This window comes from Bombus impatiens, unplaced genomic scaffold (assembly GCF_000188095.3).
Source record: "Bombus impatiens unplaced genomic scaffold, BIMP_2.2 scf_0091, whole genome shotgun sequence".
In the NCBI taxonomy this organism is placed as follows: Eukaryota; Metazoa; Arthropoda; class Insecta; order Hymenoptera; family Apidae; genus Bombus; species Bombus impatiens.
This window is the reverse complement of record NT_176510.1, coordinates 592,534-620,381: the sequence shown is the minus strand read 5'-3', so window position 1 is coordinate 620,381 and position 27,848 is coordinate 592,534. Positions and strand designations below refer to the sequence as shown.

The 27,848-nt window shown below is 44.5% G+C and overlaps 1 protein-coding gene across 7 annotated transcripts in view; it reads right to left on the bottom strand.

Annotated features, from left to right (window-relative positions):
• Nucleotides 1-27,848, bottom strand: part of LOC100743731 (putative uncharacterized protein DDB_G0271606) — a 111,867-nt gene that overhangs the window by 7,077 nt on the left and 76,942 nt on the right. For all 7 annotated transcript variants that reach the window (XM_012394552.2, XM_024372681.2, XM_012394548.3 and 4 more), the window contains 3 exons: nt 22,605-22,745; nt 17,428-17,554; nt 15-205 (listed from right to left, as the gene is read on the bottom strand). In XM_012394552.2, the coding sequence (XP_012249975.1) occupies nt 15-205; nt 17,428-17,554; nt 22,605-22,745 (459 nt within the window). The remainder of the gene's footprint in view (nt 1-14; nt 206-17,427; nt 17,555-22,604; nt 22,746-27,848) is intronic.

Here is a 27,848-nt window from a genome sequence, read left to right as displayed (position 1 = left end):
GTCGACAAGTGTCCACCACCGCCGCCGCCAACGCCTCCGCCACCGACGCCTCCGGCACCTCCACCTCCGTTTCCGGTCCCGGCTGCGTTCTGTCGACCCCGCAGCTCCTCCAGCTGTCGCGTCAGCTCCTCGACCTTCGCCACCGCCAGAGAGAGCTCTTTCTCCTTCTCGTTAAACAGCGCCCTTATGCAGTCCAGGTCCGAGGCTGTGAACATCAAACCAAGAAGAACGTTACAACGGAAAGCAATATTTTATTTACGAACTGTTACATTTTGTTTAAGAAATTGTGCAGAGAAATCAAGGTGGAAGATTTATATCGTAAAAGGAATACTTTTCTTCTTTTTTTTTTTAATCGAGAAAACTCGTTCTTAAAGAATATCGTTCTCGAGAATGGAATAGTATCGTTCCAAGTCGATATATAACTTCTCGAGTCTCTTCTTTAGAGTTGCACGGCTTCGAGTATGAACCGGAAACTGATTCGATATCCCTACAAAGATGAAGCAGGAGTCTGTAAGAGGAGGTGAAACGAGTCGGTCGTTTGACCCGACAAAGCAATAGTTTGCGAGGATGAAACTTTCGTTTAATTATTTCCTCGCTCCTTTGATCCGTTCCCTGATTCGTTCGCGACACCTTTCTTCGTAGCTTTAATCTCCGTCTAACGACGTTATCTTCTTCTCTCCGTTGCTCACCGCACTTTAAAGTAGAAGTTATCGAAAACAAGAAACGTATCCGAGCTGAAATAACAAATAATCTTCTCCTTTCTCCCAAGACGAGAAAGTCGTGTACCTTCCAAGCAGAGGAATTCGCATCTGTGGATAAAGAAACGAACGCTTTCCTCGCTGACCGCGAAAATGACGATCGTTCCAAGATCTTCCGTCCCCGTTTTTCCAATTCGATGACTATCGATTCGTTCTCGGAACGAGAACGGCGAAACAATTCAACGACTAATTGCCCGATCGTAGCACGTCGACTCGTAACGCGAATCCCTGCCGTGTCTCTCGTAAATCATTCCTTTAATTGACACTTTTTCCAACTTTCCAACGTTATTCGCCAGTCGAGGTAGCTTTCTCGTCGCACGGGTCTTTGCCTCGCGCGAGTTCGTACATCGAATTATCGCCGATGGATGAGGATTTTTTGAGCTGCAGGAGAACTCGAAGCTTCCGTTATCGAATTTGAAAGGGAAACACGAAGGGCTGTACGGTTTTCTACTGAAAGGTTCGCGGAATATCTCGTAGGATTTGAATGGCCTAACGCATGACTTTCGTTTCGATTTTAGCAAGTTCTATACAAAAGAACGACGGGTATTAAAAAACATATCTCTCGAAAACGAAAGCTCGTTCTGGAAAATTCTATTAGCATTTCTTAACATTACGCGTGTACTGCTACTTACACGTACGATCCTTTCAAGAATGATTTCTACAAGCGCGCCTTTCTCTCGTAAGAATAAACGAAATTTAATCCAATTAGAATTCATTTTCAACAAGCTATTTATTCCACAATTTGATTCTCAGCAAATTAATCATGAAACGTTCATGCATCCTTTGATCTCTTTTATCAGTTGCCCCACTCGTTTAAACATTTACGAGCTCGTAATTCGCTATGACTTTTGTTTGTTCCCATCTCTCTCCGTTATTTTATATCATTATACAATTTTGCATTTCATAGATGTATAATCTTCTTCTTTTTAAAGGGTTTCCACGTCGATGAATAAATAAATAAACGAACAAACGAACAAACAAATAAACAACAGAAAATATACAATCGTAAAAAGAAATTATTCGATTGTCTTCGATTGTTAAATTTGTCAAAAGTATTTCGACTGTCCAGGAATTTCTTTCTCCAGCAAATCGACCAGATCGAAGCGTCCCACCACCCTTTCGATTTTCCGAACGATCGTTCTTTCGAGTTGCAACGCGGCTGTCTCGCGTTTTCCAGCTCGATTCGCTGGAATACATCGCGTTGGAACCAGTCGTCCGCGTTCCACTGTCTCGTTTCGATACCACCGCAGAAGAATTGCCTCGAAAGCTCGTAAACCACGCGTATCCTGGACGACCGAACGGTTGTCCTGCGGAAAGGACGATTCTTCGTCTCGTGTCCTCGATATATATCCAGCGAAGAAGAGCGCCTCGCGTGGAATACCGCGCGGCGATCATGATTCGACTGGTCTCCATTCTTTTATTTGTCTCTGGTGTTTCATTTCTTTGCAGCGCGCTGACGTTTATTGCGAATCTCTTCGTTGGATGTACCGAGGACGAGAATTTTAAGCTTTTCAGGTCCGCTGGCAGCCGTAGCTCCGCTTAATTAGAAAACCTCCGGAGAATTCATATACGAAGGACGGACGTAAGTCGTGGGTAAGAAATAAAACGCTCAGGAAGGTCGTCTTTTCGTCGAGAACGCGGTTCCAAATATTTCAGGACCTCAGAGGTTCAAATAATTCTTCAAAATCCTCCGTACGATTTTTTGGTTACAGCGACCGATCGACGATCTTTGTAATCGGCACTGAATATCGGTCAGAAAGTAAATTCACGAATTAACATTTAATATCGGTTACACACTAGGAATACTTTTGCAAGCGATTACAATTTCGCAATTTTATTCGCAACCGAAATCTTTAGCCAGAAGTCTTCATGAACCTCTCGCCGTATGTATTAAAGCAACGTGGCGTTTAATTTCAAGGAGACCCGGATTCGCAAAAACCAGAGAACTGGTTCGTAGGCCTTTGACCGCCTTGCCGTCATTTCCCGCGGGTGGAAAGCGGCGAGCAAAAACAGCCCGGGAAACGATGAGGATGGAAAAATGGAGGCGAAGAATGTAGGAGAAGGGACCTTTTGTCGCGCTGCTCCACAGAGGAACGATCGGTCTCAGCCACGCCTTATTAGACTTTTCATTTCCATTCCCCCTTCCTTCTTCGTCTTCTTTCTCTTGTCCTTCTTTTTCCTTTTCTTCTGCATTCAGCTTATTGCCTCTCGGCAACGCTCGTGAACCGCGAGACAGACATGCCGTGGCGAAAGCTCGTCCCTTTTCGAAATTACTGCGAGCTGAGTCGAACCGTACGCCGCGCCGTCGTGTATGCCTAATTTGGAAATTATGTGGCGAGAGTTAGCGGGCGAACCAAAATTTTCATTGTGGAAAATTCACTCTTCGAAGCGTAGGTACAGAGAGACGTAGCAATTTGTCGTTTTCGGTCGCGTTGCTATCTCGAGAATTGTAAAATACGTGCTAACTAGATGCGCAGCAGCTTTATAAAAGCGGAGAATGCTTAGACTAGTAGCGAACTTTACTCTTAACAACACGAGCACTCTAATTCGACGCTGAACATTCTCAGACTTTGGTCTCCTGCGTATGCTTCTGAGTTTCAAACGTTCCGTATTCCGCGAGTCTGCTCGCCGATTCAGTTATAGCTAGTTTGCTGAAAATCTCTCGAAATCCAGCGACAAACGGAAGGGATGAAAGAAACGATCGAGAGCTGCTTCGTTTTTACACGATAAACGAATGCGAACTGCGAAACGGTCTGATTAATTGGATCAGGTTGCGTAAAACGTGTTCAATTGATACTGTTGCACGATTAAAGATGCAACGGTCGTTAGCAGCGACGCGAAGAGATATTCGTTCGATAAACGATACAACAACAACAACAGTGTGCCGCGTTCGCATCGATGAATTCTCGTCGTTTAATTGTATGCACCAATTAAAAGGATGCCATTTAATTAAACGCAGGCCGCTGTATCGCGCGAGTTCCTCTCCGACAACGTTTGCCGATTTTTGCCAGAAATTTCCACATTCTCCGCGATCCTGACGTTAGAAACATTAAACCAGCTGGTTAATGATTATTTCTCTGGCCTGGTTTACGTACCAATCTCTCTCGAGTTTCGTTTGCATCTTTCATACCATTCTAAGAGGATGCTCGCTATGAACGTGAAAAAAGGCCACTTTCGTCGTTCGTTGAGAGGTACGTTGACGATTTAAAATCCTCAGTTGAGAATCTATTGCCTCGATGGATCTCGGAAAATTTAGCAACTCTCTTGCTTCGCTTTTCTTCCTTAAAGATTCAAGAGTTTAGATCGTATTTAGTGGAAGAGAATGAAGGACACTTTAGAAGCTGAGTTTCGTGTTCGAAAGTGTAGAAGAATATTATTAAGAATATTAATTGTTCGGAAATTTCATTTAGCACGTTCCGAAAAGCAATTTAATCTCGATGGAATGTGAGCTGAATTTTCGTTGGCCAATTCAAATTACGTGTTGCATAATCTTTTCGATCGTATTAATTTCTTTATACGATAATGAGAGATATTTATCCGCAACGGTATCTCTGTTCGTGATAACAGTCGATCGTCAAATTCTTCTGATAATTAACTGGTACTTCGTGCCGGCTGTACTAGGAGACTATTAATTGCTTCGAGTTTGATGATACGTTGTCACTGTGGCCGCACGTTGGCGGTGATTATCGATTTCGCGAGGTCGCGACGCACATAGGGTATCACGCCTCGAACACGTTCGGAGAACACCGGACCTTCCGGCAATTGCAAGTTCGATTGCACTATCGAAAATTGGCCACCGCTTCTCCGACGGCTATTACACTTCTTCGATTCTCCAGAGAGTCGCCGGGTTCATGCAAATTCGCGACGACTTCCCACGTCTATCAGCAGCGAACGAGGATTTCCGTTCGAGTTTTCACCGGAAACGGCCGTTTCCAGCACTCTGGAGTTTCTCGGAAATTTCGAAACTTCTCTCCGTTAATTTACTACGAACACGACGATAAGTCGAACAACCATATCGTATCTTACACGTGGAGCGATATAAGCTTTTAATAATCGACATGGAAACGATGGATTTTTAGAAATTTCTCATTTTCATTATCCCGTAGATTCGTTTTAATTTGAATCCAGCGTACTCGAGAATCGATTCGTTGTTTTTTAAACGAGAGTACGGGTTAGAATCGTCGAGGATGCTTTATGACTCGATTGCTTTTCACGCTGGATTTGATTGTCAGAGTTCGTTGCATCGAAGAGGAATATAGTCGAAATAAAACAATAAATCGGCCACGAAGATCCACCCTTGTTCTTATTGTTAGACTCACCCGTTTTCCCTCTCCAATGATTTCGCGTCGTGCAGGCTACCACGAAATGGCCAGCATTCTGTTATTTATACGCGGGCTGTCTCGAAGTTGGACGCAAGGGTTTATTGGCTTAATTCCGCTATTTTTCCTTTGCGAAAATTCGACCAGCTTTAGTAAATCAGAACACAATAGTTAGACGTACAGCTTGCTTCGACGAAGCTGTTGAATTATTTTAACGAGAAAAGTTGATGTTTATCTCTAATTGGTATCCAAATTTTCCACCATTATGCTGAAGCTTCTCGAAGTACCTTTTGAATCGAAGGGGAAACAGAGGCAAAGAAAACCCTAGAAACTTCCGCAGAGTTACAGAGCTCTCGTTTTATGAAACTTCCTCGAATCTTCCAAAACGCGTCTTCAATTTTCCCGATTCGCGATCCCACGCCAACTCTTGCGAAGGAACTGTTATCGGTGAAAAATATCGCAACACCAAACGCTTTCGGCTATGGTTACAGTCATAGAGACGTAAAGATAAAACGTATGGTATCTGCGAGCTGAAAAAGCGATACAAGAATAGAAAGAATACGCTGCATGGAGGGTCCTTTGTGCGCGAATGTTTCGAAAACCAAAGCCGAATGGCGGTAATATCCATAGGGAAAACTCTGTTTAGAACGACGACCTCGACAACGTATTTCACGGTCGTCAAAAATCGATAAGATGCCGAATAATTATCCAAGCGTTTTTTCCAAACTTGTTCGATCGCCGGTATCGTTGGTCGATTCGTTAAAATTACGAGCTGCGGTATTCGCGGATGAAGTTCGTCTAAAATTAACTCGCGAGACCGTGGGCCAATCGCTCGAAGCTTCTGCTACATAATCTCTCTAGTATAGAGAGAGGGTGAGAGCGAGGGGATGATGTATCGTCGCGTGGCGCTATTGTCCGATGACCTAGAATTCCATTATCGAATTCTGGCTATATGTGCCGGCTGGCGAACTCTCGCTCGTGTTCCCGGCTGTCGCGCGGCTTCGAGATTCGATACGCCTCTCGGCATCCGTGCCGCGGATACACCGTGTTTTCCGTGTCTACGCCGACCGAATGGATTTCTGATACGCGAGCACCGCGTGCCTCCGATACGCCAAGCGCCGTGTCCTGATTCAAATTTATCGAAGTACCCTGGCAATTTTCCTGTCGTCCATCTTTCGAGTATCTTGCGCGAATGCCGCCGTTACTCTTTGCCTTTGATTTTCCGTTGACTTTGGAGTAACTCCCGAGCAACGAAATTTGAAGATTCTTACCGAGGCTAAATGTCTGTAGTGACAGAGGATTATTCGCAAACAAATGTCGCAGTCAAATAGGCATCTGTTTTTCTGCGGATTTTCCACGAGAGATGGACGTTGATTGGCTGTGACACGTGTTTGCGGGCGATTGTCTGTCGATCGAGACTTAGCTTAAGGGGGTATGCTATTTTAATTTAACATCTCTTTTCTTTTTGCTTGCAAATATTTGGTAAACGTCGAAGGTTTTTATAGGACACTTCAAGCGATGTATTAAGTCTGTGTTTATGTTTTTTGTATTACATAGAATTGCAAAATGGCAGAGTGGTTGCCACATTATCTGACTCCATATCCAGCGTAAAAGGTAAACATTTTGTACGCGAACTTAAAAACGAAAATAGATTACCTTCGATGTAGCACACGATTTTTCCATAATTTCGAAAAGTGGGGGCTTGTGAGAGACAAAATATTATTCTCCGGTAAAGAAAAACAACTTTAAACGTTCGTAGAAACTCAGCGGATTAAGACACTAAAAAAGTCATCAAACGTTACATTATGATCTATTTTTGTTTACGTTCGCATAAAAATGTTTTACTTTTTACATTCCAGCCACGTCTGCCACTGGCTGCAAGCAAACAAGGTTCCGCTGAATATGAAGTAAGACAATGTTGTACCACTCCGCTATTTTGTAATTTTATTTAATAAAAGAAATAAAAACACAGAGTTAGAAAGTCTTAATCTTTTATCAAATACCTGTAAGTGAAAAAAAGTGTTAGATAAACTCTATTTTTTTTAGACTTCCAGTCCTGCATATCTTCTTTAAGGAACACGGAAAAATTAATTTCCTTTGTCCTTGAACTTATTTCGTAGTTTAGGTATTAATTACGACCAACGCATACTAAGGATCGATATATGAATAAGCGAAAAGTTAATTTCGATAGACGCGTAATCAGTGACTAATTAGATTAATCAGTGACCCATTAAAGATCGAGCAATAGTTTTTAAGAAAAAGACGTAATTGGATAAGACTTACGCGAACTTGTATCGTAGGAACTTCTTTATGTGAAAAGTTTAACCAGGAAGAAGTGCCAGTTCATAACATATCGGACTCCCTAGAGGGATTTTTTGCGAGCCCACGAGAGAAATCGATTCAAAATTGAGCTCGGGAAGATAAGCGATCCCGTTTTTGCGTTTCGACGGAGTCAAAGGCGTCCCGAGACGCTCTTCCCCTTTTTACGTTGATAGTAAGACCCGAATAAAAGCGACGCCTTCGAAAAATCGGACCGAGAAATCGGTTCTCTTATTCTTCGCAGGACTTGACGGGACGTTGCGAAACTTCGACCAAGGGAGCTTCGACTAGCGTTCCATCTTGAATACCAAATCTCCAGGTGGAAGCCTGGCGCTTCTAAAGCGTCCTTCGGCTCGCTGGAAAACTTTCCGCTGCGTTCTCCCTGTCGACAGGCAGGCCAGCGAGATTTCAAAGTGCTCAAAAGCTGCAAAGCCGATGGTTACCGATGCTCGTCGCGGCAAGTCGTTGTTTTACTTTCTTTCGTCGACGAAACTTTTCGACTGTCGGCTCGTAGAGAGGGCGAGGATGATTTCTTGCTATCGCGAACGAGCATTGCATCCGATCTCGTCGATGATCCAAGCAATTTGTACGTACGTTGGTCTATGGTTTTCGATTCTCTTCGCGGCAACGCGTTTCTTAGAGGTCTTTTTCGTCGCACAGCTGCTTCCAGACTTCATTTTCCACGAGAACGAAATTTCTCGAGTGAAAGAGAAATCGAAATGCAATGAATTTGTACATGGGTCAATGATCTTTATTTATCTTCGTGGCGACACGTTTTTAGAAAGGTTTAGAAAATTTGCTATCGCGAAGCTACTTCCAGCCTCTCTATTTCCCATGGAAACGAGATTTCCCGACCGGCAGAGCCTACGGAGCATTGCACGAGAACCAAAATGGAACGCGAAGGATAAAGGATCGCTGGAAACACGAAGAGACGTTTAAGAGAGTAGCGAGATCGAGCGTTCTTAAAAACTCTGACACTCGAAAAAAAAACTCGTTCTGTCGTTTTTTCAAGTTGTAACTTATTTTATGAACTCCGGACAGTGTTCGAAGAATGAAACGTGAAACAAGGTTAGGACTCACCGCCTACACGTATATAAGTAATCACATTTGGAATAGCTAGCGTGTTGCACGAGTGGAGTTTATACGAAACTTTCGAGAGTATAGCAAACATAAACTCACGCTCAAAGTTTAAAAGCAGCGCACGGGGAACACTCAAAGAGAAACACCGCCATCGGTATTTTTTATCAGAAGCAATTTGAACCATTTGGATCATACGGGAAATTCCCTTCGGGTCAAATTCACGGCAATGTGTTAACAATTTCATGGAACAAGAAGAGCCCAGAAATTAGCCCCGTTTCTAGAGAAAATAGAGATGAGAACTCGCGATCCAAGTACTTCAGGCACAGTCTTCCGGAGCACTCGTTCTAAAACGATCCACGCATCTCGTGCAAAGGAGACGAACAACCCTATGCAGAAGATAGATGAGGAGGAAACGGAATGGGGGATCACGTTCGTCGCTCCTCTTATTTGTTCTCCGCTGGAAAGCGAACAATGTTCGCTCGATCATATTTGTGCTCCGTCGAAACGAGATTTCGCGATCGGAAGAGGGTCACGGTTGCGTTAACCCAGTTCGTGAAATGTAGACGGAGGAGACTCGAAAATGTGGTTGCCAGCGAGGGTAGCTACTCTATACGTGCTGCAGCACGTTAACACATTTCGCAAATCATTGATATTATAATTTTCGTTTTGTCTTGTTATTTTCTCGTGGCTTACTGTCAGAGCCAGTTGATTCCTTGCATAAATGAAACCTCAATGACCGCAGCTGTCTCGCGGATTGTCTTCCGCTCGTTAGACGCGAGCACGTTTTGAAAATCGCTTGTAGATTAAACAAAAGTCTATCGCTATTCATTGTATCGTTATAGCCGTTCATTTCTTTCCTTATCCTTTCACGCACTGTTTCTTCGTTCAAGATGTTCTGTTCCCTGTTGCTGCAGTCAGTGTCGTGCGTTCTGTGTGGACCCTGTGAACGTTCGATGGTACTTCTGTTCACTGTGTTGCTTTAATTCGAATCTTAATCAATACGTACATGGATCCTTGAAAGTGAATTTCGTGGATTCTTCGTGGAGATAACCATTTTCTTCCATGTTTTGAAGAATAGATTCAAATCAAAAGGGGAAGTGCTATTCCTGATTTGACTATCGTTCAGGCAACCAACGGGAGCAAAACTGCCGCAACACCAGACATGTTCTCGGCTGAAGAAGATCGTCGAGCCGATTTAATAATTTGCGACTGTTCGCGATTACACGTTACATGGATACATGTACATGCATACAGTTTCTGGTTATCAACATCCAGTGTTTTGACAGCGTCTCGCAAGCTTCTCTCCACCAGGCTAAAATCCTTCCAAGATAAGCGAAAAGGACGATGACCCATTGATTATGAATCCAAGTGAGAAGACACGATAAGACGGTCGATGATTGTAAAATGAACGCGTGTAATCGTTAATTGGCAAGAAGTGCGCATTAGCTGATCGATCGACAGATTTTCTTCCCACTTTCATCCCGCTTGGTGAAACTAAAAATACAGAATTCGCTCGTTAGACGCGCAATTAAAAGCAGTACTGCTCGCGTTGTTAATTAAACGAACGTTAGAGCGTAAACTCTTCTTTTTTTTCCTTCCATCGTTACTTTTTTTCTCTTTCTTCCTTTCTGCCGCGAATCCGAGAACAAACGGTACGCTTCCACGAGTCGCTTCACTTTTCAAACCACGAAACCGTTTTAAAACAGCTGCCCGATTCTCTGATATTTCCGTTGCGGTACGCTTTGAATTCGAGCTCGTCATATTTGCGATAGACACTAGGCGAAAGTTTGCCGGTCAATTTAAAAACTTCTTCAATTGTATCGTACTTTACAGTACGAGAGTTTACAGTGGGTTGTACCGAAAGTTCTTTTCGTTTCATTGCTAGACATTGCTAGTGTATAATATTTCATGCCCTGTATAATATCACTGAATTATATACGATCCATTTTCACATATCAGCCTCTTCCATCTCTTCGGAGATCTCTCGACGTTAAAAATTGCCGAGAAATAGCTATCTGTTGCTTCCATTAAAAAATTGTTTGCGCACTAAGAATTGCAACTAAGACTTTGATTTAACGAATGAGATGAAAATCCTGAACAATAACGATACAATATTTTTAGAGGAATCACAGCAGTTTTGGAAAAATGATATAGACGAGAGTGGATCGTATGTATTAGGTCATCCCATAAGTTCGTGCCGTTTTTCGAGCGGTTATATATGTTATTTTTTTTAAACACCTATGAATCGCTGTCTTAGGTAGATATTCGACCGCTAGCGAGATAGACAGACTCGTAACCTTCTGGTGTTGGCTCGACCTGTCGGCGTCCTGTTGTTTTCGAGCGGTTATATATGTTATTTTTTTTAAACACCTATGAATCGCTGTCTTAGGTATTTTCAGAACATTTGGCATCTCTTAAACTGTCAAACTTCGTGATTTTTCAACAAGATCCCGAATTTTATCTTCGTCTGCCTGAGGACGACGCCCGGAGCGTTCCTCGTCTTCTAAACAGAAATTCCCAGCTCTAAAACGTTGGAACCACTTCCTATGGGTGCGAGATGAAAGCGCATTTTCTCCGTAAACAGCACATATATTTTTCGTGGCAATTGTTACACAACTTCCTTTCCGAAATTCATAAAACATGAGATGTCGAAAATGGATACGCATTTCACTCGTGATTTTTTACTGTTAGAAGTCACTGTGTTCACTATATTACGATCTTACACCCACGAAAATCTGCTCCAGCCTGTTCTCCGTCAGCTAAGCTCAAGTGCATTGGTCCCTTATCGCCGTATGTTCATAAATCGACACATGAAACGTATATACAAAAGTCGGCACGAACTTATGGGATGACCTAATATAATGACTTAATGAGCGATAAAATTAAAAGAATATTTGCGACGATCTAACAGGTTTGTGTAGGAGAAATTTGATACGAGATTTCGATTTATATTGCAATTTATGTTCCTTTAACTGTGATTCCTGCTTCGTCGTACATAAGCATGAACGATGATATTCTCGGCACTCGCGCGAGAATTTCTATCCGTGTTGGCTTTCAATTGGATCAAGGCTTGTGAATCCTCCTTTCTGCAGCTTCCGTTCTCGATTAATAATTTAAGGTAGCTCGAGTCGATACTTGAGAGTTTTTCCCTTTCGTCGGGCGCGCATCAGTCTATTCTCGCGGAACGACTTGCCGAGGAATACGAAGAATACGAGGAACCTGGTAAATGCAAAGTATCGAGCTCGCGAGTGCAAGAAACGACGAGGAGGATGACGAAAGACTTCGTCTCTGTGCATCGTCGAAAAAAAAAGTTCTGCTATTTTCAGCAACCGTTTCCATTCCTGATCTCGTGATTCCTCGACAGGCAACTTTACCTTCGAATCGATCGGCCAAAGTTGTACGATTGGATTCCGTCTGTTCGGCATCAGAGATAATGGCGGAACTCGAGAGGGAAAAAGCGTCGAATCCGTGAAAGGATCTCGGTGCGCGATTTTTATTACATCAAAGGAAATCAGGCGATTTTTCGCATTGAAAATTTCATTGGAGTTTCGTCGCAAAACGACGAAATTATATCGAGATATCCCGAGGGCGAAATTTAAGCAGGATCTCTATCTATCACGAGGTTTAGAGTCTTAGACAGTCCCGAAATTCTCTGCCAAGAAACACAGGAGTGTTTAAAATTGTGCCGAAGTGTATCAGAGTTCGCCGTTTTAGAAACATGGAAATCGGCTTAAGTTTATTCAACCTAAGTTTACTCGTGGCCATTCGAGGAAAATTAATTTACGCTTCTTAAACTAATGAAGGAGGGACTTTCGTATTTCTGGTATTTTAGACTTCTTCCTACTTTCGCACTTTTTCCCCGTATCTCTGCCTTACTTTTCGAATAACGCGCTTTCTAATTGTATCTTACTCTCTTTTTTAAACATCGACCATAGATAAGAGAAAAATTATATTACGTTTCCCCACTTTTATCGTCCGGCAGGGATTAAAACACATTATGTACACAAATGAGGAAAAGTCGGACCAAGTTATTCCACGCCCTCTGTGACCATCTCCCTCGACTTCCTCCATTTCGTCGAGCAAAAATCTCGGGAAATATCTGCGTGGAAGAAGAAACGCCTCGAGATATGGTAAAATTAGACCGTGGACGATGTACGAAATTACCGTCCGTTATCAAGAGGATCCACCTACGTCGCAGCCCGTCTTTAATTTTCTCTGCTAACCTTTCACCCACGAGATTCTAAATTATCGACTCGACTTTTCCGTTGATCTGTCCGAAATAATCTATTTCGGATGTATTTCGTGGAAGGAAGGTTCGCGATGTGGAAAAGATCGCTGTACATGCTCCGTCGACGGGAAACGAGATCGTTTGAAATTCATAGAAGGCTGGCGTGACTTTTACGTTTAGAACGTGGCGAACCTGTCATTGCTGGGAAACCTACGCTTTGATAAATTTCCACTCGTTGAAATGGCCAGAAAGATTCGCTTTATTCGCTTCAGATTTCGCGGTCGAATTTCAGTTTTACGATCTCGACATTCCAAACTGTAATTTCCTATTTCCAAGCGTATTTCGAAGAAAGGCCAAGCGTAACTCGTAATCACGGCTAGGTGTTTTACCTTCCAAACTGCTGTTCCGCGAACGCATTAACACCTTGTACCTCGGACGCGTTAATCCACGTTACACCGTGTATTATAATCTATTTGAATAACAACCGCGTTTGCGTTTCACGCGTTACGACGAACGACTTGGAATAATCTTCTTTGCTTTCGAGATTAAGCCATTAGCATCAGTCACGCCATTATCGACATTCAGAATGTTAACCGTGGCGAGTCTCGAGAAACGGATCATGGGACAATCTCCGTTTTTCAGAAGCCTCTAGGGCTTCCATTATCCGATTGAATATCGATTTAACCGTTCTGCATCCTCGATCCAGCCAGTTAGTCTGTCTCCTATTACTCCGGTCGACGAGTTACCTTGTTAACAATCTTCCAGATAGCTACGTTTCCTCTTCGAGGAAGATGAGTAGGAGATAAGCGCGTCTTTTCAAGTTGAGACAGGCGGGGGGAGGCGACGTTTTCCGATAGAGACGGTCGAAATTAGAATTCATGGTCTGTCAAAAAGTTGGGCCATTACGCGGCGAAGTGGAAACTATTAGACGGAAAATACGAGTCTGCCCGATTACGCCTCCACGTCTGTCAGCTAGCGGACCGGATTTCACTACGACGGAAACTCCGTGGGAGATTTATTCCCGCTGAAATTCCCGCGGCGCTAACTCCAAACTTTTCGCTGTTTCGCGAGAAGAGGATAGATGGTTCCGGTTTTCGATGCCGCACGGTTATCTTAGCTGATTATCTAAACAGTGTCTCCTGCTGCTCGGTCCAACGACCATTCTTCAATTTCCAAATCGAATTCTCACGCGGAGATATACAGAGTGTTCCAGATAACGTGATCAATCGACTAGGTGGTGATTCCACGTGCTGAAATAAGTCGAGAACGTGGAATAAAATTTTGTTGTGCCGTGCTTGGTTTCAGAGAGAATCAACTTTGAAAATCTATCGAGTATACTTGAATTTGGCTAATTATCGGCTTGGTACGAGTAAATAATAGTCCGTAGGAGGTTATCCTACATGCGAAAATTAATTGAAAATTGATCTGTTTTCGCGTGACGTTTCACTTCCGAGAAAAAGGAAAGGAAAACTTTGTCATACGCGTGTATTGAGTCGATTCTTAATTAAATATCTTCGAACCTTATTTTCGTAAAAGCGAAGGCTTAAACAGAAAGATTTTCTTCCACATTTTTCACCTTATTTTCGCTTCTAGAATAGCCTTCTACCGATTATTTGTCCATATCTAGCGGATAATTTAGTCAAATTCGAATGTACTTGACAAATCTTCGAACTGGATTTTCTCGAAAACGAAGCCTCGGACAAAAAAACGTTATTCCACGTTTTCGACTCATTTTTGCGCGTACGGTACACCCTGTAACTGGTATTCGATGCGTTTGAAATCTGCGCTTCCTTAAAAGAGAAAAGATCACTGGTTCGATACGCTGTTTCTATATCGAAGGAATCCCCTCGACGTAAAGAAAAAATGGGAGCAACTTCGATTCCAGTAGTAAATATCGTCTTCGATAAAAAACAAAGCGATATTCGATTCTGCTCGACGACGTTTGTCTCCGTGAAAAGAAGAAAAAAGAGTCGCTCCACCCTGCTACGACTGAAATATCGGCAAACTCAATTTCAGGGCTCGTCAAACGTCCCTTACCTTCGGAGCGACCAAAAGAATCGTCTCTTCGGAAGGAACAGACTCTTTGTCGGGGGAGACAGCGCGACTCAAAAAGGTTTATCTTCGAACGAAGTAAACTCGTCGACGTCGTGAAACTTCTGTCATATCAGACGTAGTTGGAACCCTACTTCTCGCCCTACGAAGCGATTCACCTGCTGTAACGTCGAGAATTGGATCTTTCCCCGGTGGCATCGACACCGATAGCCAGGAAATGAAATCCTGGACGATCCTCGCAACGATTCGGCAGACATTTCAACGTAAATACAGTAAATACAGACGCGAAATAAACGATCGCGAGGCCAACGATACGTATCTGAGAATGATTCATCCGACGTGAGGAAGAGCGGTCGTGACTTTTGCCGGGACAAATTCACTCGAGCCACCCTAATTCCGTCCGTGAAACGTACGAGAGAGGCCGGAAAGCCCTCTTTAATTAAAGCCCGCCCCGTCAGCTACTATGGAGTCGACCGTTTAATTCGCAGGATTTTTTAAATAAACCGCATCGCGCGTAGAACGCCGGGATTACGAGGATTACGGTCGCGTCTATTTCGTTCTGGCTGAATCTTCGCCAGGCTTTCGAGTCGAGGGTATATTTAAAAGAGACTGTCTTTGATTCCGAGTGTCGTACAACCCTCTGTTTTGCATCTAGAATGCAACGTATTTGCAAGTATGGCGAATTTAAAGCTCTTTTTGCCACGGAGATTCGTCGAATGATACGTTGAAATTAATTTAACGAGATGTAGAGTGTGTTTCTAACGAGAAGAGAATGTTTCGTCTGTCCGATTTTTAAGACACAAAAAAAAAAAAAAAAATAAATAAAAGTTCCTTCGGAAAATTATCGTCTTTCTTATATTGAATTTTCACGCAAGAATCAGGCGCAAAACACGGAAGCAACGCGCTCTATAAACGTTTCTCGGATATTATTATTCGGATAAAGCGTAGATACTAACGTTTGCGGCCGCCGCACCATATTGGGTCAGGATGATACAAAGTTTCGAATCCGTACCACTGTTCCAGACGTCGCGCCGGAAACTCATCGCAAGTACGACGCAGTTTATGCTTCGAACGGTTATCCAAGATGTTCCGACGATGAATTCCCACTATTTGCATTTGTACGAGCCCCCAGCCGCGGAAACGAGAATCTATCAGCGAACGAGGACCAAGTTTCACGTTCTATAGGAAGTGGATTACACGAATTTCCGCTGGTAACGCGATCGGATCGTTCCATTCGGGTTCTGTCCTCGTTCCGAACCTTATTCTCGACCGATTGCACTTTTCACCGGGCTGATCTCGGTCTACCGCCTTTCAGTCGCGAAGTGACTTGAGGAGAATTTGCGGGAAACTTGTTGGAGAAAGACGTATAGACTTCCAGTAGAGAAAATCCGCGAACGCAGCGGATAAGACAACGAGGACGATGATGCAGCAGTGGTTGAATCGGTAACAGACAGACGTCGAATCACGTGCGGCGTACCACTCGGCAGGAGCTGCTGGAAATGGATGGTGGTAACGAGTGGAGGTTCTTCCGAATAGGGTCGCGTGATGCTTCGCTCATTGGTAAGTCGAACTCCTCTCCAACCAAGTTAGATGATGTTTGGAAAGCCTCGAACCGAAGAGGTGTCGTTCATAACGAGACCAATTGGAATTCCTCGTCCGAAAGGGAATTGGGTTTAAGAATAGGAAGCGTCTTGCTTAACGGGGAACAGGCGCGTGAATACCGAATTATCTCAGTAGAGAACTTTCGTAGTTGGAGCGTGAGTGTTCGGCAACTTAGGACGTGCAAGCGATTTCGAATCAAACACGACGATTGATCGTACCATATCGATCCTTCTCCAGCTCGAGAGATCTTTGTATCGGGCAAGAACCTAGGATCGACGATGTTGTCACTTTCTATCTCACGAATCGTTTTAGCCTTCGACGATGGAAAAGACAGCTACGATGTTGCACGATCCTTGGCCAAGGATCTCGTCGCAAATCCTGCAGGCTTGCTTTCCACGGAAAGACCAAAACGGGGCCGTGGTAGATCGTGGCCGTAAATACGGCGTATGTATCATCCCAGCCCGAAAATGGGAGTGAGACGGCCGAGAAAAGCCATTTGCCTCGAATGGGGACCATTTTGTCCGCGAAATCTTTATTGAATCCGATATTCCTTCGTGCTGGCTCGTTCGATATCCTTTTACGAGACGTTCGATCCCCTTGGAAATTACAGGAATTCGCCTTCCTGCTGCGTTCGTCTCTCGCCAACACGAACGAAACGATAACGAAGCTCGTTCCTTCTTCGCTCGAGATCGTGCCGGATTCGAACGATATCCTCGGTACCAAAATGGCTGGAGAAGTTCTTCTTTATTTCCTCGATTTGTTGCGTCCGGACCAAACTTTCACTCTCCAACGCAGTATGCCGCTGCCGCTCTGCACGTCGATAATCCCGGCGAATTGGATTAAACAAGTTTATCATCGGACATTTTACGGGGATTCTCTGCTTTATAGGGATCTTTTATAGGGATTCGCGAATAGCTTCTAACGAATGTACGGTACTCGGAGTGAATAGAGGATAGTAGTGGCTCCATCAGGGAGTTCCTATGTGTTAACATACGACACCCAAAACAAAGATGAAATATATCGAACTGGATGGAATAAAAGATAGAAAGAGACTTGTTAATAAACTTACTCAACGTGGCGTTGTTGGCACGTGACTGGTCGGTCTGCGATCTGAGCAATCGCAGCCGATTCAGCTTGCTTTGTTGTTGGTCCAGCCTGTGCCTCAATCTGGCGAGTTTGTCCTGCTGTGCTGGCTCCTGAAACAGTAAACACCGTTCGTTGAATACGGCGCTGAATGCAGCGGAATAACAGAGCGGATCCAAAGTGAATACTGACTAACGAATGGGACAGAGACGGACGCAGAGGTCGTAGAATATTTCATGCGGTTACCGAATAACAGAGAGAGCCCCGTTGTCTTCTCTATGGCATTACGCTTCGCTGCCAGCAGCTCTCTTTACCTTGCCTTTTTTATTAATATCGCTCGCGAAACGACCAAATCCGCCGAAACGAGCTGCCTCCGACGAGCTTAACCAGCGACGAATTCGGACCCTCCACCGATGAAACGATCACCCTCCTTCTACGTTACGATCGTCCAGAGAAAACGGACACCGAGTCTTCTACGGAAATCGCCTCTAAAATCCACGTGGAATTTAGCAGACGCGGTCGGACCAGAGTCCGGTAATCCACCAGAGAATCGTCCCACTAAAATTACCGTCAACCTTTTCGCGTAGAAAGTAAGATTCGCCTGGATGCTTGCTAGTACTAGAACGTTCTATGGCGCGTATTGTCAACCGTTAAAAAGTCCCCGAGCTTACGAGCAAAAGCAGCTCGCCCGTCAATGTTAAAGCGATACCGGATGGAGGGATCCGCGACCCACACTATCTTTGGTATCGAGCTCGTCTCGTCTCGTCCCAGGAATAGAGCCATCACGCCGAGGATTAAGGCTTTCAAGTCCTAGAAAATCCTGGCTGAGTCCTGTCGCCGTCTACCCGGTATTACTTCGAATCGTTCGTGAAGCTGGCGCGTTGCTAGTGACACGAGGCTCCATGTGTATCGTGGGATTTTTCGGCTCGATTTTATCGGGATGACTGATGAGCTCTTTGTATCAGAGGGTGGAAACGGGAGAAATGGGAGACAAGAAATCGTTGAAAGAGCTGCCAACTTCCGCCGTGCTTCTTTGGTACTGTGCAGAGTTGAAAGGAACGCTGGTCCGATCAGTTGCTAGACTGCGGGCTTTCAACTGCTTATGGAAGATTTGACAAAAATGGACAGAATGCGCGTAGTATTCGAAAATACAGGATGTTTCATAACACGTGGGGCCCGCATCAGGAGCGAACAGAGTATACGAAAATAATGAAAAGACTTCGTATGAACAGGTGTCCTATTTGGCCGTATTTCAAAGTTATAGCTACTTTTGCCTTACGAAAATCCGCGATAGCTTAGCCTCGTAGAACGTGCTCGAAATGGTTATCCTCGGTCTGTATTATTCGACATCCACCTGGAATTTTGGAGAGATTGCCAGATTCTTTGACGCGACGACTGAAAGCATACAAACCGAGGGTGGTCACTTCGAGCACTTTCTATGAAGATAAGCTGTCGCGGATTATGATAACACAGAAGTGGTCATAACTTGGAAAGAAGATCAGATAGGTCACACGTTCGTATGAATTCTTTACGTTACTTTTGTGTCTCCTGGCCATTGCTGAAGCGAATCCTCTTACGAAACGTCATGCATATAAATAGAACGTTCAAGGTACAGTAATTTAAATACGTAATATTAAATATTTGGTATCCAAGCGATGATTCAATTTTTAGTTGCGTTCATAAAAACGTAGATTTGCCTTGTAATACGTGTTTTTGGCAACAGCGTGTTATTGGCTGAGATAGTCGCATCGTTAATCGTAATTGTATACTTCAATCAGCGGAGCGAGCGGAATCCCCTTGCTGCTGTGCCATCCTGCTAGTCTTCTCTCTAGCTTTGATATTTTTCAAGACTTTTGCACGCGATCTAACAAAGTGTCAGGGCTCGTTGTTGAGAGTAACGGTTGGAAGATTAGACCGACGCCAGCTAACGACACGAAGTGGATGCGGAGCGCAGTAGAGGCTCTTAATCTCGTTAATATCGTAGAAGAAGGAGCTCGTTACACGGCCGTCGAGTGCTAAGCACACGAGACAAGGAACCGTCGCCCTCGACGAAGAATTCAGCGTGCTACGCGCTTAACCAACTCGCGAGAGGCTGCAAGGGAGTCGAGAGGACGCGGCTTGATTAAAATCGCGCGCTAAGCGGATCGAGTTCAATCGGTGATTTGAACGCCTCCATCATCCCTATAGCGGCCTCTTCGATACCGCTATTTCGCGCCATTGTTCCATCGACCAACGTTGACAGACCTTGTTCTATTGTATTTAAAATTATCGCGTGTCCGTTGTAGTTGTAAACTATCGATAGTTGCCGACGAATAATAACGACAAAAGGAGAACGCAGTTTATTCTACACAGCGTGATTCGCAATTGTGCTGCGATGAAAACGAATCGAGGAATCGTAGTATAGAAACCGAGTAACGTCTTCGTTACATGACGCGTCATTTCGCGACATAATCGCCGAGCTCTATCGATCTCTCGCGTTTCTTCGCTTTAAACGTCTGTAGTCGGATTCTTCGTACACAGGGTCAAGGCCATGGCTATCAATGCCACACTAACGGTAGGTACATCTACTAACTTCTACTCCATCTTGTCTTCTTCGTTCTCGAATCAACCGCGTCCGATTTCGATCCACGCGAAAGACTCTCGCACGATCGCGAATTCATCAACGACGAATCGCTGGCGTTCCCGGAGGAACACCTGGCCTTCGGATTTCTTTCACGCGAATTACCATCGAATCTCGCGAGAGGACAACCGGCTGTTTAGCTAGGCATTTTCGAGGAGACTGACAATGCTGGATGGATGTAATTGCTGGTTGCCCTTTGCTCGCTATCGCGCATTTCGAACGATAGAAACCTGCTAATTATTTACTCGACCAGAGCAGGTGTTCTTCGGTATTTTTCAGCCCCAGAAATTATTCCCTTCGAGCTACTTGAATAGCGACTCTCGTGACGCGTACGAACCGTTACGATACCTTGAATTAACTAGATGAAAGGGAAGGAAAAATACGGTGGCCATCGCAGAAGAATATACTGGCGTAATGCCTGACGACGTCAGCGAGGAATCCAGCAACGGTATGAAAATCCTTGTCATGGTGTGCGGAGGTGCCGTGACTTCCGATGACGCGTTCTGTCGCAGCAGGCATCTTCTGCACGCACAAATTGCACGCGCGTCGTTCTATGCGTCATTGGTGATGTAACAGATGATGTCAGCACGTCACTTACTCAGGATAAAGTATAGTATACAGAATGCACAATTTTTGATCCGAATACGTCTTTTCCGGGGTATTTTAGGTCGCTGAAGTCTAAAACGAACTTCCTTTCTCACGAAAATGAACGGTTCTGAAAATTCGCTCTTATAAATATTCGATGGACGAGAGTCTTAACCATTGAAACCCGAGTAAAACTGGAATATAAAAAATAACCCAAACCTAATCCATTACTCGCGATTCGAATGCGTAAAGAGCAAGCTATATGGTAATTCAAGAGTATCAAATTACATAAAAAGTATCCTCAAAATCCACGTATCAACGTCGCGTATCAACAGGTTGACCAAAATTTTTTGCGACTTATTTCCATGAAAAAATGGCCCGCATTTTCGGCTTTGGCGACCTCTAAAACCTCTAGAAAGTAGCTATACTATATTAGGAACCAATGCACGTGGCAATACGGTGTCCAAAAATATTCAAAACGCAGCGTCCTGTGCCCGCAAATCTGTCTATTCGCGTCGCGTTGAATTTCTATCGCTACGACGCACGCGTAGTCTGTCGTATCTTCATTATCGTCGCATTAGCTTCGATAAACATTAAGTTCAATCATAACGCGAGCACGTTGCACGTTTCTCATCCACGAAATCCACCTGAGCGTCGTAAAGCGCGCAGCATCGCAGCGAGATTCCACGCGAGAGCGGTTACAATAGCCGTGAGAGGTGGACGGCCGAGGACAAAACGCGTTTACCTCCTAATCGAGAATTACGAAGCTCCCTGGTGCTTGGCGCGGTGATTATGCTTTATTACGGTGCGCGTGATAGATCTTCCGGTGGCGAGTGGCGCATGAATCGCGCGGAATCGCGAGGAAACCGCTCGACGCTGGTGGGCAACGAGCTGCAGACGGCTCGATCGTCTTCGAGATGACGAGGCCGAACAGAATGGACAGTTATTTCGTCGATAATAGGCATAAATTGTTTGCCAGCCTATTATTACTTTGAATTATTCATGACGCGGATGCTTGGCTGGTCCACCGAAGAGTCCCTGGTCGTCGCGAGACCAGCGGGGACTAGCAGCAGCCGATGAAAGTCGCAGGATCATTCCAAGATTTTATATCACGGGAAACGAAGGTTCTTTACGATCCGTTTTATCGTCGTTCGCCAGCTGTAAACAGCTAAACATCGAATCCTGCCGAACGGGAAGAACAGTGACGTTGAACACGGTGTTCTTTTAGTTAGTTACTTTGGATCCGACTCGGCAGTACTTCCGCGACTACCTTTAAGGTAATTGGTTAACGTCGGACATAACCGAGAAAATTACCACTCTATTCTCTATATCTAAAGAACGTATTTATTTTGTCATTTTATAAATATTTCTAAGTAATAGGTTTTTCGAAAAGTTCGCAGCCAAATTCTAGCAAAACTCAAAGGTAATGTATTTCTATAGAATCGAGATCTTGTTTGGCCATGTTCGTTCGATATTTTTGTATCTTCCTAGGAGTTTTCGGTTTTGAAAACCTCATAAACTTTCGAAATGACCAAGTGATCCTTTTGTGATCCTTTTTGTTTCTTTTCTTTTTTTTTTTTTGTCTGGAGGATGCTTTGTTTTCCGAACGAACCGTAGTCGAGACGCTAAGGACGAATCCATCGTAATTTTAGTCGATAAAATTTCACGAATCTTCCAGACTATCGTCTCCCATCTGTTTTGTCTTTTACGAATTTTATATTTGAATTCAATCGCGCGTAGAAAAATGCCGAAGATAGGAGGATACAGAGACGAAAACGAAAAGACGGCGGTGTGTTTGAGCGGTGAGGTTGAGTCGCAACCGGAAGCCGGGCTCATCGACGAGCGGAAGGTGAACGCATCGGGAGCCGGCCAAGACCGAGGGAATATTACTGGAGCTTTGTCGAGCAATTTCCAGAACGATTTCCGTATTTAGGTTGGAAGAAGTGGTTCTCTCTCACCTGTGCGCCTCGAAGCACGGCTAGACGGGCCTCTCTCTGCTCCAGGAGGCGCCTTTGCTGGGCAATTTCCCGCTGTTGCCTGGCTGCCATGCTTTCAAGCTCGCTGAGCACCAGCACAGCACCACCCCCGCCCACTGGTAACTGAAACAGGATTAAGAGTACATGAGGAAAAGCGGTTACAAATATCTGCAGCAGAGAAGGTGAAACTAGTCCTGCATTTTCTTCTCTATACTGGGATTTTCCTCGGACAATTGTGGAAAACATCGAATTAACTTAAAATTTAGTTGTTCGTTTGTAAATGTTCCTCCGCAATGGTATCTCGTAATCAGAAAGTCAAGGGCCGATTTAGAAACCAGTGACTGAGATAGAAATCCATTGATTACGAGGCACTTTATTCTTTAACCACAGCTTGCAAGATTTCTCGCCTCTATAAATACAAATGACGCTGATACCAGATTCGCCAAATTTAACGTACCGCCTTTGGTTCGAAATTCATCTCGATTAAAGGCAACGATACTCGAGGTTGCACAATAAAATCTCGTTGGATGTCACGGCAGGCCGAACGGTCTAAATGTCAGGCTGCCATTTCGCAACGGCGAGTCAGAGTGCAACGAAGAGGAGGTAGAAAGAGAGGAAGAAGAACCCGTGGAGGAAGACGAGGACGAAGAGAAAGACGAACGAGAGGAGGAGAAACCGGGAGGATTACGCGATTTCGCGGGTAGCAGAAACAAATGGAAAAACGGAAGGGGGCCGGTGTCCGAGGAGAGGCGTAACGTGGCGGAGAAAAGAAAAAGCGAGACGAAGAGTGGTAGGTCCGGACTGGAGGAGCGTTCGCGGTTCTTTTTGCTTGACCTCGTGTACCATCTGGAAAGGACCGGCCGCCGATACCAAGTAGAATCCCAAGGTCGACCTGGCCCTTCGAATTCCACAGCGACAAGGACTCCCGGTAACCTTCGTACGTCAACGAAAAGGAGCTGAACGTGTCTGTCGCTGATTCTCGCGTATCGCGTTCGCTGCATTTCCCAGTGACGGATCTCGCGAGCTCTTCGACTCGCGATTTCTGTTTGCCCGTAAATCCGTACAATTATGACCGAATAAGCAAGAAAATGATTCAACGTGGAGATCTCTTCTTTTTTTAAAATATCGCGCAAGATAATTCGAACAACGAAAATCAGCCGGATAACTAAAATTCCATTTACCATCTGTACGAAGTCTCCGTCGCAGTTACGCCTTTGTTCCGTTTCGTTCGTTCAAGTAGCGAAGCCACAATGTCGCAATTAAACTTCTCCCAATTCTACAGAATCAGACTGCACGCGTACCGTTCCATTCGAATTTCAATTTCTCTCGATGCGTTCTCCTTAACGGACGATTCGCCGGTCAGTCGAATAAAAGTTCGTCGATGGATCGAGCGAATTGAAGCGAAAGTGGAGCGCGACGTCGGACTAACCCAGATTATATCCAACAGCGCGAGTTCCTTTTAACGCTGTTTAGTCGAAATCAATATCTTCTCTAATTCTCTGTTCATCATCTGCCAGCGTATTAATATCTATTACGTAGGTTGCTACGAGCATTAATTCCCGAAACGACCGATTTCGAACCTCCCGCACAGGCGCAGCTGTACGATTTATAATCCTTATTAAAGTCCTCTTTTATCGTGCTCCTTTATCGCATCATTGAACATCATCCGATTTCTCTACAGAGAATGTTGATCCAAGCGAAACGTTCGTGTTCATCTAACGCTGAAATATAATATCGATAAGCTTCACTCCCGATGGTCAAATTCATCGAGAATCGTTGTTAAATAAGGAAAGGCTGGAGGTTACGTGGGCTTTTGTTTCGCCACACGTTCATCGTGACATCATTAACGCCAGAGAAGCCGGTTATTAGCAGTGAAATTGATCGACGTCGTCGTACGATCGAGGCGTTGCTCGTCGTTCCACCTCGTGTTCCTCCCCTTTATTAGCTTAGTCCTTGGTGAAAATGGCGGATCGAGGCTTCTCCTTTCCTCTCTAGTTCAAGTTAGGAGTAATCTTTAATGCAAAGGATCACCGGCGAACGGAAAATCGAGGAAACTTCTCCGCTCGTTAACCGACAATTCAATTTTCTCGATGCCGCTGTCCCGACGATACCCTCCGTTAATCCGAATTCGATTACTTTGCACTTTGATAACCACGAAAGTTATCCGCCGCCCGTTCTTAGTCCTGCTTACTCTCCTTCAAACTCTATCACGATCGACTTGATCGTCGAATCTCCGAGATCCTGCCTCCGTATTGATATAAAACGAACGTTTGTCTTGCCTCTTTTTGAAAAACATCTAATTTACAGCGGTCTACTTATTCGCTGGAACCGCTATCGAGGAAGAAAAAAGATCGGAATGGAGGCTGCAGTGGGCAATAAATCGCGCGATAAGGTAGCAGGAGGGTGAATAAATATCAAACACCCCCGGTGCAGCTGCGAGCGAGGGATTTTCGCTTCGAAAGCCACAAATTTTTCCCGCGTTTCAACGGCACCGTCGGCTCGTAAATAGACAGAACCGCGGTCACTGATCCAGGGAAAAGAATTCCCTGCGAAGGAGCTGGCATGCCTCCGAGCGTGCCGCGTTTTTCGCGCGTGAAGCTCGAACAAGTGCGATTCGAAGGGACACGCGATGCGACTGCCCTGTTATTATCCTGTACGCTCGGAAAGGAACACCTCCGAGCTATCTCGTCGGCCGCATTGTGTTTCAAGTGTACAGAAATTTCGCTGAATTTGCTCATTTCGGCATCCTTTGCAGGCGATTTAACGACGCTGGCTCGCTGCGAGTGATTTTCTCCATGGACGAAAGAATATTTTATTATCTTCAGGCCGGCGAATACCTTTGTTAGACGAGGTTCGACTGAGTTTCGAACACGTGACCGGATGTTCTATAACTCTGCGAGTCATGTAGTTATTTAGAAGTAAAAGCGAGTCCTCGACTATTAATGGCTCGATCGCACGGCTCATCAGCCCCATTTTCCTTTCAGTTACGAACAACTTAATTTTCATTATCGCCATGAACGGGTAATTCGCGCTTTCTATTTTGCAAATGAAAACGAATCGATTCGATCACGGACATACGCGCTTTTCAAAAGCAAATTGTATCTTCACGCCTACCATCTGCGTTGTGCAAAATCAACGCGGTTGATAACCAAACAGCCGTGCGAACGGATCTTTCGAGACGAACGTTTTCCATCCGTCCAACTCTCGTTATCTTCGTTAACGCCGCTTTCCAACGGCGGATTTATCTTCGAAGGAGATTTTTTCTTTCGTCTCGTCTCGTTCCACGTTCGACGATTTTCCTTCGAAACGACCTTCTATCTGCCACGCTATCGAATCGTTCTAGGCGAAGAGATTTCGCTCTCGCTATCGCTCTACACGCCTCCGAACATGAAAATTCTATCTCTGTACAAACCGTGTGGATCCGCGTCGAAAATTTTCAAACTCGTTGCGCTTCGTGGCACATAGTTTCCCATTTTTCTCTTTCTTCTTGGTGTTTCGGTTAAAAAAATCGTATTTTTATACACCAGCGGGGCCTCGTTAATCTTTATACAGCGCTCGATTATTCTGGCCCAGCGGCGTTTCAAGGCTCGTTGTTCCAGCCTGTTCGCGAGATTCCACTTTGAGCAGATTGCGTCTTCTGCGATAGGACATTGAACAGGCAGCCTCGAAGCAAGCAAGGAAGACACTTACGTATAATTTTCGGAGACTTGCAGCACTCTAGGCGGTAGAAGCTCCGACCAATCCTTTCTCGATTCGAAACGAGACAGCCTCGTAGAGACACGTCCCACGGAATTCTCGATATCATTCGCCGTTTCTATCTGGCGTATTCCTCAAAGGCAGCTTTATGAACGACAAACAGGAAGTCGCGATCTTTGGATATTCCGTTTGCAAATAATATTCGGTCGAATTGCCTCTTTGCGAGAATGGATTCGCTCGATTCTCGCGTACGACGATTTCAAATGTTTCAACGGCGCTCGATATTACATTCCACGAAGGCACGTTGAACTGACAACGCTGTCATCTTGCAGCTAAAAATCAGCCCAATAAGAGCAATCACTGTAACTGCGTTCTGTCCGTAGATCGTCTTCTAAATTGTAGCAACGTTTTCTACTAAAAAAAATTAAATTTGCCCTTCCAAACGAAAGTCAGACGCGTCTAAATCGTAAGAAGCGAGGATTTTCTTTGTTTTATCAAAAATAGTAATTTGTATCGCCAGTTACGATATTGCAAGCTAAGGGCTTGGCTCTAACATACACTGTATCGCGTTAATTCGAGTTGAAGTTAATTTCACTGTATTACGCTGTAATTGAACGATGTATGCTGAAAATGTATGGATACTGTTATTTACGTTTGTAAATCTGCTTGCCGTATTCTCCTACTTCGTTTTTCGTACATTCTCGTTATGTGTCTTATTAATCGTTAATGGCCGCAAAGATTAGGTAGGTGCGCTCGTAAATAAGATAAATAGTGATAATACGTTCCACGGAGACAACGTTCTGCCTGTCTCTACCTTGTTGCTTCTCTAATCGTTTATTTATACGTTCGGTCGGCGAAATGTATTTGACTAGAATTAAATACGAAGATGAATAACCTGAGAATATAAGACTAACGTAAACATAATCTGTATATGTGAGAGAAATACGAATTACGAGATAAATAATACACGGAATGGGCTAACATTAGGATTAATTGATAGAAGAAATATGGCTCTAAGAAGATTCATCAACCGTGTTAAACGAAAGAGATCGCGTAGGGCGCCGAATTGTCGCTTTCTATCTGATACGATCACTGATAACAGAGCATGAGATAAGCGGATGCAAATATAGCGTCATATTCTCGTTATCCAAATTCTGGCGAACGGTCTGATTGCTTCTCGACTCAGGGAATCGGGGAATAAAGAGAATCAGCGACCAAAGGAGTGGTTTCAGCCCGGCGTGGGCATCCATCAAGGGTTTCCAGTAAAAACATGGCCAGCAACGAAACCGGTCGAGCATTACCAGAGCTAAGCCTCTTCAAATGAGCGGCATATTGACCTTTCTCATTTCGGCCGGAGGTCGGGGTTAAACGCGAGTCCGGCAATCACGGTCTAACGGGTGGCTCGGAAATTCTCCCGTCGCGAATCGTTTGCCGGGAAAATCCTTCGAACCGAACGAATTGCCCTATTTCCAGACGAAGCTCCGGCTTCCAAGGAGTAAATTCGCCTTGTGTACGAGAAACGGCGGCAGC